Here is a 16,114-nt window from a genome sequence, read left to right as displayed (position 1 = left end):
TAATTTTGCTTTAAGCCACCAAGCATATGGCAACTGGTTAAGAAGTTATAAGAAATTCATAAAGCTGGGACAGAGTTGATTAAGAACTAACAGTTACCTCATTGTGGTTGTGATTTGTATTTCCCTGATGCCAAGTGATGTTGAGCATATATTTTCATGTGTCTGTTGGCCATTTGTATGTCCTCTCTGGAGAAATGTCTGTTCATGTCTTCTGCCCATTTCTTGACTGGGTTATTTGTTTTGGGGGGTGTTGAGTTTAATATGTTCTTTATAGATTTTGAATACTAGCTTCTTATCTGATAAGACATTTGCAAATATCTTCTCTCATTCTGTATGGCTAAAATTAACAAGTCAGGAAACAACAAATATTGGCAAAGATGTGGAAAAAGGAGAACCCACTTACACTACTTGTTGGGAATGCAAGCTGACACAGCCACTCTGGAAAACAGTATGGTGATTAATCAAAAAGTTAAAAAAAGGGTACCTGGGTGACTCAGTGGGTTAAGCCTCTGCCTTCAGCTGAGGTCATGATCTCAGGGTCCTGGGATCAAGCCCCGCATCCATCTCTCTGCTCAGCAGGGAGCCTGCTTTCCTCTCTCCCTGCCTGCCTGCTCCTCTGCCTACTTGTGATCTCTCACTCTGTCAAATAAATAAATAACATCTTAACAACAACAACAACAAAAGGGTAAAAAGACAGCTACCAGGATTTGCACTACCAGGTATTTACCCAAAAATCCAAATAGTGATCAAAAGGGACATCTGCAACCCCGATATTTATAGTAGCAATGTCCACAATAACCAAACTATGGAAAGAGCCCAGATGTGTACCAACAGATGAATGCATAAAGAAGATGTGATATATATATATAACATCATATATAGATAGATAGATAGATAGATATATATGAGATAGACTATTACTCAGCCATCAAAAACAATGAAATCTTACCATTTGCAATGATGTGGTTGGAACTGGAGCGTATTATGCTAAGTGAAATAAGTCAGTCAGAGAAAGACAATTATCATGTGATTTCACTCATATGTGGAATTTAAAATACAAAACAGAGGAGCATGGGGGAGGGAAGAAAAAATAAAATAAGATAAAATCAAAGAAGGAGACAAAGCCATAAATGACTCTTAACTATAGGAAACAAATGGAGGGCTGCTGGAGGGAAGGAGGGTGAGGTTGTCCTAGATTTAAACCCGTTTTGCCACCTATCAACTGTATGCCTTCAAGAAAATTAACCTAAGACTCCATTTCTTTAGTTGCAAAATTCATTCTATTAATTGCAAGATTATTATAAGTATTGGACATTGCCTGGCATGGTTCTTGGCATGTAAGAAGTGTTCCAAAAATGGTATCCACTTATTCTATGACTTCTTCCCATATACCCCTTTTTTTAAAGCAGAGAGGGTAAGCGTTAATGTCCCTTGGGGGCACAATTGGAAATGTATCTATAAGAGGGAGCTGACCAGACTTCAGCCAGGGCCTAAACTACCTACAAGGGAGTGAGGAAAGTCATAAATGTGCAGGGCCAGATCTTGTTTTTATATAAAATATTGATATTCTGTTCATCATGGACGTCTTTTTTTTTTTTTTTTTGCATTGATTCTGACTTCTAAAAATACTGCGTTAAGTATTATTTATCTTAATAACCTACTTTTTTGGCACCCCTTTCCATTTTGTGCCCAAGGTTTCGTTCACCCAGCTCTAGTCCTGCTCTTCCCACAGCACTTTGTGCTGGTCACACCACCATCTAGGTCTTAGACTAGCGCAGGTGAAGAAGTCCATAAAAAAGACCCAAGATCTTCATCATTTTTTTTTTTTCTTAAATCTTTTCAGTGTTCCAAGACTCATTGTTTATGCACCACACCCCGTGCTCCATGTAATATGTGTGCTCTTTAATACCCACCACCAGGCTCACCCATCCCCCCACACCCTCCCTTCCAAAAGCCTAGGTTTGTTTCTCAAAGCCCAGTCTCTCATGGTTGGTCTCCCCCTCCAATTTCCCCCAATTTACTTTTCCTTTCCTTCTCCTAATAGCCTCCATGTTATTCCTTATACTCCACAATAAGTGAAACCGATATGATAATTGACTCTCTCGGCCTGACTCATTTCATTCAGCATATCTCCTCCAGCTGACTTTGACCTAGCCTCCCCAAGTCCTAGAATGCATACTGGCGAGGGAAGGAGAAGAAGTGGACTACAACTTCCAGAATGCCCCACGGCACAGCGCCCTCGCTGGATTGGCTGCGCGAGCCCCGCCCCCGCCCCGCCCCTACCGCGAGGCCCTAGGGCACCGAGCCCAGGTCTAAAGCGCTTCCGAAGCCGGCTACCCAGTGGAATTTCGCCTGGCCCCCGGACTTCATGGCGGCGAGGCCCGTGTCCCGGATGCTGCAGCGGGTGCTGAGGTCCGGCCTCCGGAGCTGCAGCTCCGGGGCTCCAGTGACGCAGCACCGCCCCGGGGAGCCCCCCCAAACTGCTGCGGAGGTGAGCCCGCCCACATCCACACCTTCCCCGGGAAAGGGCGACCGGCCCTCTGACCCTCACGCCGAGAAGCACCCAGGCGGGGCTGCGACGGCGGCTTCTGGGAGGGACCCCCTCAGCGCTTCCTTGGGGGTGGGGAAAGGTGTGGAGGGATACTCTCTAAGCTGTCCAGTCTCACCTGATACCCAAGGGACGGGCGCTCCTTGGGGTGCCGCTTAACCAACCACCTTCCTGCCCACCCAGCCATGCAACCCCCTTCCAGGTCTGAGTGACTACCGGAGATGGGGAGCAGGCAGGTAGGACTCTGGGTCCGGTGAGTTGTTAACTGAACCCCTTCACAGCCTTGCCTCACCCCCCCTGTTTCTTGAACACTTTCCTCTTTCCTCCACAGTGGAGGCTGTGTGTGTGTGACCGGGTGTTCTTGTGACACCCTGCTTCATAGTGTGACAGTGGTTAAAAATGTCACCTTGGTGCCACCAGTAGTCACTGGTCACGTCTGTATTTACAGGGCTCTGTGACTTGTCCTTCACACTTTCAGTTTCATCTTCATGCCCCTTAGGAAGGCTCAACCTCATTCTTGAGCAGAAGGGAGCAGGATCCCCGTCCAGATGAGGAACTCAGTTTTCCTGAAGGTTTGGGATAGGCCCCTTCAAGTGCTTGATAGCGTTCCACAGAGTGATTCATGTCATAACAAGTTTTTTTAAGTTTGGTGTTCTTTTGCCCATGTGGTCAGGAAATAATTTGGGGAGAAGCCTCTCTTTTTCATTTTCTCGACCTGCCCGGTCATTCTTTTCCCATTTCTTAGAATAAGACTTCACACCCTGGGAATCATCAGATCATATGCCCCCACACCCTCAGGGGGAGGGCATTGGTCTAACTTGCTTTCCTGGAGTCTGATCCTTTCTGGATCTTCAGATAATCAGGCCTCATTGCTGCGAAATGAAATTTTTCAGTTTCCTTGAACTGCGAACTTTATTGAGGGGAAAAGTAGGAATGCAAGGATTGGTGAGAGAGCTTTAAAGAGTTCAGGGACAGGGAAGTTTCTTCTTCCTCATGCCCCTAATTTCCTTTAGGAAGGGATCCATGCCAAGTGACAGATCTCTCTTTCTCTCTCTCCCTCTCTCTCTCTCTCTCTTTTTTTTTTTTTAAGATTTTACTTATTTGTCAGCTAGAAAGCACAAGCAGGGGGAGCAGCAGGCAGAGGGAGAAGCAAGATCTCTGCTGAGCAGGGAGCCCGATGCAGGACTTGATCCCAGGACCCCAAGATCATGACCTGAGCTGAAGGCACCAACTGAGCCACCCAGGTGTCTCCGTACTTGGTCTCTTTTAGTCCTCACGGTAAACCACGTGAGGTCAAGAGTTTGTATTTTCAGGTGAGGGGGCTCACTGAAATTAACTTCCTGGAGTCACAGAGCTGAAAATAATGGAGCAGTAACTCAAACTCTAGCACCTGTGCTCCCTACTCTTCCTTTCAGGTAGAGTAGGATGAGAGGCACCCCCACCCTTTCCTTTACCCTGTAAAGGGAAGTGTAACTAGCAGCGAAGAACACAGATTCTAGAGCAGGATGCCAGCTTGGGAAGCCCAGCCTTACCACTGAGTAGGTGTATGAACTTCAGCAAGTCCCTTTGCCTCCCAGTGCTTCAGTCTTCTCATCTATAAAATGGGAATATGTGTCTACTTCATAGTCCTAGAGATTGAGAGAATTAGTATATGTTGATATGTGTACTTAGAACAAAGCTTGACACACATACGTGCTGTGTTATGTACATATTTGTTGTAATTACTGTCAGTCTTGCCACCATGGACACATGATGTGTCCCACAAGCCCCCTCCCCCTGGACACTCAGGATAGCCACTCTGTGAACTCTCTGGTTCTAGACCTCCTATGCCCGACACTCCCTATTAGGGTTATCCTCAGCAGGCGGATTGCTCCTCGAGTGCCGGGTGCTCTCCCACCTTTCTAGGTATTTCTGCAAGGTGCTGAACATGGTACTCTGCAGGCAGTGGGGTCAGCAGATGTTTTTGGCTGTTTGAAACTCACCTGGTAAGGGGGGACACATGGAATGGTAGAACATTGCCCAGGAATTCCCAGGTTTTCACCTTCACTCTGTCTCCAGTTTTACTTTGCTCTGGGGCTGTCACTTTCCCTCTCCAGCCAGAGGGCTGAACCAGCCCATATTTACACCATGAGGGAGGGCACAGAATGTCTTTAAGAAAATCTCCTAAGGTGAGGCAAATCTGGAGATCTTTTTTTTTTTTTTTTAAAGATTATTTATTTATTTATTTATTTGACAGAGATCACAAGTGGGCAGGTCAGGGGAGTGGGGGTGGGGAAGAAGCAGGCTCCCTGCTGAGCAGAGACCCCCCCCCCCCCCCAAAGTGGGGCTCGATCCCAGGACCCTGGGATCATGACCTGAGCCCAAAGCAGAGGCTTAACCTACTGAGCCACCGAGGTGCCCCGGATCTAGAGATCTCTATGGTCAGCTTCTTCACAGAACTTGCCAGCTGGCAAGAGCAGGAATGGGGCATTGGGAACCCCTGTCCTCACCTCCCATCCTGCAGGGTGCCTTTCCTTCCACCCTGAGAAGTGTTTGGAGAGACAGAGCGAGAAGCCACCGAGTATTGTCTGTTTGTGTTTCAAGGTGGGGGTGTGAGAGAATGTGAGGTGTGGAATGGGAGCTGGCTGTGAGGACAGTGGAAAGTGAGCCTTGGGCTTGGTCCAAGGATGGGTTGAGCGACTTTTACAGGTGGAAAGGGGAGGTGGTGGGGTGTGAGTTAAGTGGGGAAGTGGTTGGGGAGACACAACTACTGGCTGTCCTGATTGGGGTGACCCACATAACCTCTGCAGGACTTACCCCAGCCCAGAAGCATGACACCCTTCTTTCTTCTTCCCAGGATCCATGCGGGCTTTGTTGGGACCACAGGGGTTAGCCTCAGGTCCTGGGCCTGTTGCTTTAGGATGGGCAGGGCAGAGAGAGGGTGGTTTTCTGCAGGACAGAGACACCAAGTATTCAGAGGGTCACAGTGAACAAATATTGGAGAAGGGGTGTTATGAAGGAAGGAAGTGGGTGTAGGAGAAGGTGGGAGGAGACAGTAGGCCTGGCCTGGGACAATGACGCACAAAGGGAAAGAAGTTCCAATCTAAGTGTGACTGTCGGTGCTGGGAGCCTGAGGTGTAAAGACCCCACACTTAGGGAGGGATGGAGGAAGAGGGGGGATCCAGACCTCAGGCTAGGCACCTTGCTGGGTCTTCTTGTTTAACAGAGATGCTTTTCAAGGCACCCAAGTACATCCTCCCAAATAGCAAGGATCCCAAATCAGAGCCACTGATATCTGAGTTTGGAATGTATTCTTTTTCTCCTGTATAACCCTATTTATGATACTCTAGAACTGTTTGGGGGCTGGCCTTTATCATTCAAACCAAATCCCAGAGTTCGTGACTATTCGGAGGGCAGCATCCCTCCCTTAACTGACTCCTTTGCACCACCCTTGCCCACCCCGACCCCGTGCCCCAGTCCGCACTGGGCAGGTAGAAAAGACACATTCAGTAGCAGGTGGCAGGCTTCCTTGTGCCTGGTCATCTGTGGTCCTGGAGGAGTGCAGGATCCACTTGCCCTGCTTTGGGGGGGGGGTGTGACAGCAGGTCTGAAACCCCAGCCTTGGCCCATCTGCCATTAAGTAGGGCTGGGCCTTGCGGGACTGACTCGGGGAGCCGGCAAGTGCGGGAAAACGAGTCACAGCACACAACTAGTGCTCCTCCACAAATATGTATGTCATAAATAGATGGATATAGATAGGAATTCTGTTCAGAAAACTTACTGAATACCTGCTCTGTGCTACAACTCTTCCAGCTGAGTCTGGGAGAATTATTTTCCACCCTTTGTGGATGAGGAAACTAAGACTTAAAGAATTTGGGTGATTTGCTCAACAGCTACTTAGTAATAAAGCCGAGCTTGAAATTCAGGTTTACCGACTCCCAGAGCCTATGCTCTGAACCACAACAACCAGCCCTGGATTAAAATAGTTCCTGATCTGGGTGTCGCTGGGCCAGTGGTTCTCAGCCAAACTGCAGGCTGAAGAGCTGAGACGTGAAAAAAAAAAAAAAAAAAAACAAAACAACTCAGGACCCTATCGCAGAGCAATGGAGTCAGAATCTTTGGAGTGGGGCTCTCCAGCCTCAGCACTTCTTAGAAATACTGCTGGCAATTTTGATGTGTAAACCTTTGAGAGCCACTGTCCTAGGCAAAACCATTTTGACAGTAGAGACCACCCCGGAAATGAAGGATGACCCCAGTGTGACTAGTTTTGCATACACCACTTTTCTCTTCCAATTAGTCCACTGACACAGTGACATACCTGACATACCGTGTAGACTCCGGGATTCTGAATCAGGCTGGGGGGCTCCCCACATGGGGTGGTGGGGGATGGGTAGGCAACAGCCTAGTCGAGGCTGGGCTCTGAGGCTATGAGCTGCTTCTGACATGTCCCAGCCCTTCTTGGGTGAGAGGCATCTCTGTCCACCCTGCCCAGTCATGCCTTCTGGATCCAGGGTTCCTCTGACTGGTGCTGATACTTTTTTCCTGCAGGAGGGTTAAAGGAAAGGCAGATGGAAGAATGAAAGTAGGACATGCAGTGCTGGAGGAGAGAAGAGGCAGGGGTGACATCACAGTGAGGAGTTTGCAAGGCTGGCGGGGTGAGAGACTGTGTGTATGCGTGCGAGCGAGCGTGTGTCCTCCTGCCAGTACCGAGTCTGCTGAATCTAGATAAAGTCACTCCAGGTCTCAGCGGTGAAATCCAGCATCCTCCCTGCCCCCACTGAGGGCCACAACAAGAGATTCTGATTGGGAGTTCCTCTGGTGCCCGTTACTCTGCTTGCTCCCTGGTTTTTGCTGAGTCATGCTCCTTGGTCCTCTCACTTGCTCCCAGTTGGTACACTTTGACTCCCCCACCCAGCCAACAACCCCCGGTATGTTTAGATTGGGGTGAGAGCGACTCCTGAGGGGCAGGGATCCTGAGTGACTGACAGATTCCTAAGTTGCAAAGAACTGTTGAAGGATTGGGGCAACTCTGCTGGAAACTCAGGCTTCCAGTTATCTGATCTCTTGGACTGCAGTGGCCAGTGGGGCTCCCGTCTGTCTTGTCCTCTGCCCCACCCCCAAAGCTACAGGCGGAAAGGCAGTGGGGTGAGTTGGGAGGTAGGAAGAAGCACTGTTAGGATTGTAACAGACAGCAGTTTGGAGAAGTGAGTCCTGCTTGCTTGTCATGGGACTATAAGCACTTTCTTGGAGATTAAGGGGGATACTGGTCTTGGGTGAGCAGAGTGAGGTCACTTAGGCACCCAGGAAAATCCTGGAAGCACGCCCCATATATGTTCACTCCTGTCCCTTTTATCTCCTGAGTCAGTGGCCCTTGACCCTGGATGTACCTTAGATTCACCTAGACAGACTTAAAATGTGAGTGCTCAGAGATCCAAATTCAGTTGCTTTCCAGTGCAAGTCATTTCTTAAGCTGCCAGGTGTTTCTGACTTGCAGCCCAGGTGGAGGAAGTCCCTAAAGCGGGGCCCAAGGCCTTCTCCTCTCTTAGGTTACAAGATCACAATAATCCTAGGTGTTTACTTGCCAGCTTCCTGACCCCCTTCCCTTCGCTTACCCAAGGCCATAGCTGTGTTCTTATTTTACAGCGGGGAAGGCAGGCCTGGAGAAGTGAGGGAACTTTCTCAGGATGTCAGGTCACACCTGACCCCGTATCCAGTCCAGAGCCCTGTCCGAAGACCTCATGAGCGACCTCATGATCGACCTCATGATTTCTTTGTTATAAAGATTCTAAAGAAAGGACTTCTCCCCTATACTGCACTATACTGTGTTCCTTCTTGGATTCGCCTTTTGCAGTGAGAGGGAGGAATTTAGATCTTGGACTCAAAAGACCTGGATTTGAATTCTGGTTCTGCCAGTGGTATTCTTGAACCCCATCCAAGCTTAAGTTATGGTAATCCCTTATGGGGTAGGTGTGGGAATGGAACAGAGAACATTCTTTTTCTTTTTTTTTTCCTTTTTTTTTTTTTTTTTTAAACAGAGAACATTCTTTGGTAACTTAAAGGTGTTTTGTAAATGTTGCTTCTGTGGAGCAATGACCTCATCAGCATCTGTTGTGACTGGGGTTGTATGCTCAGGGCAGGAGCTCAGGCTAGATCAGACTTGGGGAAATGCAAGGGTTGGCTGTCTCCTTTCCTCCTTTCTCTCCCCCTGGGAGGAGTTTGGGTGAACCTTGCAGGGAGGCTCCAGGATTCTCCTCCCTCTGAGCCCCCAGACAGTGTTTAATCCTTCCTTCCAGCAATGGGTGAGGTGAAGGATGAAGCCTAGTAATGATCTTTGCAGGGGGTTAGTGGGCGATCGTCTGGGCCCCTCCCTTCTACCTTTTGAGAGGCTGGCAGTCTCGTTCCTTCTGCAGGCTTCCCTGGTTGTGCTGTCCTTGCCCCAAAAGCCTTCTGCATGAGGGGAGCCCCTGCAGCTCGGTGTGGTCCTCAGCAGCTCCCAGTGGCTTATTGGGTCTTCCTGGGCAGTGCTGAGGTCCCAGGGAGCCCAGTGGATGGGGGAGTAGTTACGGGGAGTCAGCTTGTGTGACACCCACCCCCCGAGTTAGTGAGTTGGCTTTGAGTTCTTTCCGTTTCCTATAGTAAAGGGAGGGAATGGAAGGTCTGGGTTGGAGAAGTGGCTCGTCGTGTCCCAGGCAGCCACCATCCTGCTCAGTTATCTGCTTCCTCTCTCCTTTCTGGACACGCTTGCCAGCTGGCATTGTTACCAGGTGCTGAGTGGCATGTTCTCTCCCACTGGCCCATCCAAGAAATACTGGAGATGTTTGTTCCTGGACAGGCTTCCTTTGAAGGAGGGGGGTTGGGCAGTAGGATGGTAATAGGGAGAGAAAGGGGGTGGGGGTAGGGTGCAGGCAGCTGTGTTCCTATAGAGGTCCTGCTCCCTGGGGCTGAGCTGGGGCCTTGGGGACAGGTTCTAACCTTTAGGCCTGTACCCCAGTCTGTGAATGAGAGGGAGAATCTCAGCTCCCCTAGGACTGAGGAGATGAGGGTGGGGGAGGGGATGCCTGATAGGAGGGGGCTTATGTCCTGGAGGTGGTGGGCTCTCCATGCCCATTTCCCCCAGTCAGGGCCCAGAGGTCCACGTTTCCTCTGCCTGACACTGCAGGAGTTGTCCAGGAGGAGACAGTTCCTGCGGGAGCACGCGGCCCCCTTCTCCGCCTTCCTCACTGACAGCTTTGGCCGGCAACATAGCTACCTGCGGATCTCCCTCACCGAGAAGTGCAACCTCAGATGTGAGTTCCCTCCCTGGGCCCCTGTTCCCTTGCTGAGGCAGCTTGTGAAATCTCGCCACATCCAGGAAGCCTCCTCATCCCTCCCCATTCCCTTCCCAGTGTCTCCTCCCAACCCCTCTTCCCTGCTTGCCGGGTGGGGTGGTAGGTCAAGATAAGGGTCAAGGTTGACTTTTAGGATCCTGGGAGCTGGGTTCTACTTGGAACTAGATTTGAAAACAGAACTGCAGTGGAGATTGGTCCTAAATCTCAGTCTTCAGGGCTCTTCCTTCTTTCCTCCTGTTTCCCATGGTTCCCAGCTTTTAGGATGTGGCCAGGGGCAGGAGTGAGGATGCTGGACACCGCTGACACATGAGGTACACAGCAGTGCCGGCCGCACTGCCAGCCACTGAGACACCCAGGCCTGTGACAGAAGTTGCTATGGCCCAGGCTAATACACTGAGTATTCATTATTCATTTCGTAATCGTTTATGGAGTGCTTTGGAGGTGTAGCTGCTGCTGGAGGGACTTCCAAAATTTCTCTGTCTCCCTCTCTCCTGCTTTCCATGGTTGCTCCCAATAAGAAATGTGTTTACTTCATGGCCCAATAAAGATATGCACGTCTATAGTAAACGTTTAGCCAAACAATACTCACTGCATGCAGTTCTGATGTTCTTTAGCTATTCTATTCTATCTTTAAAGACTAATTCTGGACCCTTTACTAATTTGACTAAATAACCCTATACTAGATCTTGACCCAGTCCTTGATAAACTCCCATGGGAGCTGATGGGAGGGCATGGTGCCCCCTTAACCTGCCAGAGCTCCCCTCATTCGCCCCATTCTGCCTCCCCTGAGCAAGTAGTACCTCAGTTTTCCCAACCTGTGAAATGGGACTAATTATCTGAAATAGACTGGACATGAGGGCACTTGTCACTACAGAGGAGTGTGACTTTCCACGGGTCAGAGAGTACCTCCCAGCCTCATGACCCAAACACATAGGGGTCACTATTTGCCGCACCGGATGAAATGAAAGAGGGTGACCAGTGCCAGAAGGAATGGGCTGAAGGCCAGGCAGACCCTGCTTAGCCGCCCCCCACACTGAGGGAATCAGTGTTTTGACATCCCCCACCTCAGGCCGGGTTCTGCTCTCTGCCTGATTCATCCTCTTCAACCCATTCCTTCAGCCTCCCCTCTGAGGGAAGAGGCGGTGTTCGTGTGTCACAGGTGAGAAAGGCAAGGCCTGGTGAGACTCTGTAGCATTTGTACCCGCTCAGATTTGGCAAGCTCGTTCCTCACCATCCAGGTGGGGTTCAGGAGAGACTTCTGTCCTGGTAGGGAAGTGGGGGTCTGGAAGCCCCGTGGGCCCCAGTGCTATGGTCATGGCTTACCTCTGCAGCCCCTCCCTTCCTCAGGTCAGTACTGCATGCCCGAGGAGGGCGTCCCACTGACCCCCAAGGCCGACCTGTTGACCACAGAGGAGATCCTCACCCTCGCACGGCTCTTTGTGAAGGAAGGTATAGACAAGATCCGGCTTACGGGGGGAGAGCCGCTCATCCGGCCAGACGTGGTGGACATAGTGGGTAAGTTTGACAAAAGCCGCGGCCACTTCTCCAGCTCGCACTGTATCCAGCTGGATTTCAGTGTTCATATCAGCGGCCGACGTCCATTCCGAACATAATGCTCACTTGGCCCTACTGCCCTCTGAAACTGTCATTATTCCCATCTTGTTAGGAAATGAGGCCCCAAAGTTCAGTGATTTGCTTGCAGACCTGTTAAGTGCCAGAGCCAGTGGTTTGCCCTCGCATTTAGGCTAAAGTCCTCACCGGGGCCTTGAGGACCATGTGGTCTGGCTCTTGCTGACCTCTGGGACCTCTCGCCTGCCTTCTGCCTCTGTCCCGCCCCTCCGTGCACACCCCCACACCTTTGGACTCACTCTTCCCCTTGCTGGGAGCAGAGGGCACACTGCCTGCCTCGTTCAGGTCTCTGTACACATGTCCTTTCCCTAAGGAGGCCTCCTTGACCACTCTTTCCAAAGTACATCCCCACACCCACACCCCAGCCACTCTCTGTCCCAGATGTTGGCAAGCTAGAGTCCACAGGCCTAATCTGGGCCACCACCTGGTTTTGTATGGCCTGCAGACTAAGAATGGTTTTTATATTGCTAAAGGATTAAAAATCAATCAAAAGAAAATAGCATTTTGTGACACAGGAAAGTTATATGAAATCAGAAATTCACTGTTTGCTAATAAAATTTTATTAGAACGTAGCTGCACCCGTTCATTTACGTATTTCCCAGGGCTGCTTTTGCAGAGCTGAACAGTTGCCACAAAGACCATGTGGCCAGCAAAGCCAAAGTAGTAACTGTCTGGCCTTTTGCAGAAAAAGTGTGGCTGCCGCTACTCTATCCCCTTGTTCTTCCTTATTTTTTCTTCATAGCATTTGTCTCATCTGTGGTTACGTTACTTGATTCTATGTTTATGTTTCCTTTGTACTGTCTCTCCCTCCCAATAACTGGCATGAAAGCTCTGGGAGCCGAGGCAGCTTTGGTTCCCAGCCGCGTTCCCAGCATGTGGGCACATGCCTGACACGTAGCTGGTGCTCGCTGAGACTTGTTGGTTTGATGTGTGATCTCTCAAGTAGAACATTCCTGCGTGCGAATGTCGGCTGTGCCTCTTACTAGTAGCATACCTTTGGGCAAGTTTTTTTTTCTTTCTTTTTAAGATTTTTAGTTATTTATTTACTTGAGAAAGAGAAAGAGAGAAAGCATGAGCCCAAGCAGGAGCGGAGGCAGGAATGGCAGAGGGAGAGGGAGAAGCAAACTCCCCGCTGAGCAGGGAGCCTGCAGGGGGCTCCATCCCAGGACCCTGAGATCAGGACCTGAGCTGAAGGCAGACGCTTAACCGACTGAGACACCCAGGGGCCCCTGCACAACCTTTTTAAAAATCCATTCTAAGTCCCCAGGCAGAGATAAAGTTTACCTGAGCAGGAAATGAGCAGAAGCGCCTAACACATGGCAAAGTGCTCTGTAAGGGGTTACCCGGGAAGGCCTCTTGCCATGCCTTGCTTCTGAGCCCCAAGGTCAGGCATGAAGAGACCTTAAGCTTCTATAGTTGTAGATGATGAGATCAGAGGAAAATAAGGCTCCCAGTTCTCAGATCCGAGCCCCCACCCTTGCTGCCCTGGGTGGGATCTCCCAGGCATCCGGTCTCTGCCTCATTTGCCGGTTCAGTGAATGTTCTCTGGAGGCTTCTTACGTGGCTGGTACTGTGCTGGAGGCACAGAGGTGAATAAGCTGCAGACCCGGCCATTGATGATCCACAGCCCATTGGTGGAAACAGCCACCAGAGCCAATGTCTGATAAGGACAGAGCATGAGGGACCCAGGTACCCTGCAAGCCTAGGGGAGGTACCCCTGACAGTCTTTTCTTCCCTCCTTCCCCATGGCCAGCTGACTCCAGCTGCCACTGGTTACGTGCCCTGGGATCCTGCCGTCATTCCTGTGCTAGAGGAGCTGGCCCAACGGAGCTGACCCCCTGTTCCAGAGGGCCCCTCAGAGCTGAAAACAGCCTGGGTTCCAGGAAAGAGCTGAACCTGCTGAGCCCCGCTGACTGCCAGGCCCCACCCCCTGATTCAGGCTGCATCATCTGCCTTCTGGCATGGGTCCTGTCTTAAACCCCTGCGTTCCATCCCATGGTCTGCGGGAGAGCAGAGCGGGTGGGGATCACTGCTGGTCAGAGGGAGGACTGAGTACAGACACAAGGACACAGGCCTTTCCATAGTAGCCACCGACCTGCATAGTGGCAGGAATAGAAGCCAGGAACGTTGGCAGCCCCGTTCGCACTCTGCTATTGCCCAGCCAGGGGAACATGTGCAGATTCCTTCCCCACTCTGAACCTCAGTGTCCTCATCTGTTCAGTGGCCCCTTCAAGGGCCTTTTGTGCTGTGCTGGCCCATGGTTTATGGGTCCTGGCTGACCAATAAGAGTTGATCTGCATGTAGATGTTAGGTAGGATAAGGCCCCAACTGCAGTAACCTCAAGTGGGATTTATCCCACCTCCAAGAGTGCTGGTTAAGGGGGAAAGACAGGCCTCCCGTTCCTCCCAGTGCTGCAAAAGATGACAGCTGCTAGGCCGCTGACCACTGTGGCGCTGAGCTTGCTAATATCTGGACATCTCTGAGCCTGGCTCCTTTGGTCTTCCCCAGAGACAGTTCCTCAGAGCAAAGCTGCCCTGAAGGGCAGGGCAGGTAGGTGCCAGTGGGGAAGCAGGGCTAAGGGGTGGGGAGGGATTAGCCCTCCAAGCTGGGATGCTTACCAATCCTTGTCCCCACCCTCAGGTGGGAGTAACAAAGGACCCCACCCAGGGGAGCAGAGCAAAAGCATTGCATGTTTGGGGGAGCCTGCTGTCTTGATTACTTCGGATCCCTGCCCGAACCCTGGTGCAGCAGAATTCCCGAGTGGAAGCCCACTCTGGGTCCCTATCTGCCATGACCTTGATCCCCCTGGGCCAACCCAAACTCCTCACTGCTCCTCCCTGCCAGCTTGTGTGTGCAGGAGTTCCTCTACCCCTTCTTTTGCAGCGGACCTTTCTGGAGTAGGACAGGCCACCAGAAATCTTCTGGCTGGTGGCATCGCTTGCTCTCAGTGCTGTGCGACAGGGTGACTGGTGCTCACATGCAACCTTGGGCACTTGGTGTGTGGCTGCGGTGGGATTGTAACTGAGTGGATGTAACTCATTATGTTTTAATTAGTTGAAATTGCCGCACATGGCCAATGGCCATGCTGTTGGACAGTGAAGTTGCGGCATTTTTGCATTTATCATTGCATATCTCATTTTTAAAAATGTTTTTGGATTTGATGAGGATCCTGCCCGGTGTCTTTCAGGGCTTCCCCTTTCCATCCAACCAAACTTCGCACAGGTCCTCCTGAGCTGCAGTCTGCTTATGTGAGGCTAGCACCCTTTATCCTGCTGGAGAGCATCTGGACTGTCCCCAGTGTTTCGATGTTTCAGGCAGCACTGTTTGGAACATTTTCATTCTGGCTCGCGTGTCCCGGAGTGCACTTCCTGTGGGAGGGGAACTGTTGCCTGGTAGGATGGGTGAATGTTTAACTTTGGAAAACAATTTGGTGTTATCTTACAAAGAGTTCCTTCCAGCTTCCTCTGACCCAAGTCCTCCTCTGCACTCAGTATTCTTATTCTGGATTTTTGCCAGTTGAACAAGGATGAAATGGTATTTTATTTGGTCTTAATTTTTTTTAATTTGGTCTTAATTTTTATTTCCCTGTTTAAGAATGAGGTCAAGCATCTCTCAACATGTGGATCAGCTCCAAATATCATTTTTCTTTCCTGTGTAATACCACCTTGTGTCTTCTGCCCCTGTTTCTCTTCTTCCTGTTTTTCTTTCATATTGGTGTGGTAAAAGTTCTTATGTTGCAAATGTCTCTTCCCAGTTGGACAAAATAAGCAACATTTTGTATAAGAATTCTTTTCATCAAAAGTGGTTGTTCAGTGGATCCCTTTTGTCCTTTATAGTCAATGCTTTTTATGTCTTTTTAAGGAAACACCTCACCCAAGGTCAGAACAGCTCCCTCTGTTTCCACCAAAACAGTTAAAATTTTGCCTTTTGAGCCTGGCAGTGGGTATTAAGGAGGGCATGTATTGCATGGAGCACTGAGTATGGTGCATAAACAATGAATCTTGGAACACTGAAAAAAAAATTAAATCAAGTAAATAAATAAATAAATAAATGGAATTTTGCTTTTTGCTTATCTAAGTCCTCAGTTCATCTGTGGCCAGTTTTTGGTAACCCAATTTCATTTTTTTCCCCCATGTGATAGTCTCATTTTCTCTGCACTCTGCACCTTCTTACTGAAGCCTCTGGCTCCTCAGTAAATCTGCCATATGTGCATTTGTGTGTTGGGTGCTGTTCTGTTGGTTGGCTCGTCTCTCTCCATGCCAGTATCACATGCCTCAATCACTGTAGCTTCACAGTAAGGCCACTATCTGCTCAAGCAAATTCTTTTTAGTCTTTAGCAGTGTTTTAGCTATGATTTGTCCATGGACATTTTAGAATCAGCTTAGTACGTTCCATGGAAAATTCTGTTTGGATTCTTTTTTTTTTTATTGTGTTAAAATACACATAGCATAAAATCTACCAACTTAAAATTTTTCTTTTTCCTTTGGAGAGGAAAAGCGCACCCATGTGTGTTGACATGTACATATGAGTATGCCAGGTGCATTCAAAGGAAATGGAGAGAGAATGTTAAGCAGGCTCCACATCCAGAGCAGGGGTCTGCGATCCTGACCTGAGCTGAAATCAAGAGTTG

The 16,114-nt window shown here is 49.7% G+C and overlaps 1 protein-coding gene across 5 annotated transcripts in view; it reads left to right on the top strand.

Moving 5' to 3' along the window:
- The first annotated feature begins 2,277 nt into the window (after positions 1–2,277).
- Positions 2,278–16,114, top strand: part of MOCS1 (molybdenum cofactor synthesis 1) — a 37,526-nt gene continuing 23,689 nt past the window's right edge. For 3 of the 5 annotated variants that reach the window (XM_045071231.1, XM_045071230.1, XM_045071235.1), the window contains exons 1-3: positions 2,278–2,491; positions 9,687–9,813; positions 11,203–11,370. In XM_045071231.1, the coding sequence (XP_044927166.1) occupies positions 2,369–2,491; positions 9,687–9,813; positions 11,203–11,370 (418 nt within the window). In that variant the 5' untranslated portion in view covers positions 2,278–2,368. Of the gene's footprint in view, positions 2,492–2,750; positions 2,785–9,686; positions 9,814–11,202; positions 11,371–16,114 lie in introns of all 5 variants that reach the window. The other 2 variants (XM_045071232.1, XM_045071233.1) reach the window with 2 other exon arrangements.

This window comes from Mustela putorius, unplaced genomic scaffold (genome assembly GCF_011764305.1).
Source record: "Mustela putorius furo isolate JIRA1106 unplaced genomic scaffold, ASM1176430v1.1 tig00003983_pilon_pilon_pilon, whole genome shotgun sequence".
Taxonomy (NCBI): Eukaryota; Metazoa; Chordata; class Mammalia; order Carnivora; family Mustelidae; genus Mustela; species Mustela putorius.
Note: the sequence above shows the minus strand (reverse complement) of the source record. Positions and strands in the feature narration are given on the sequence as shown.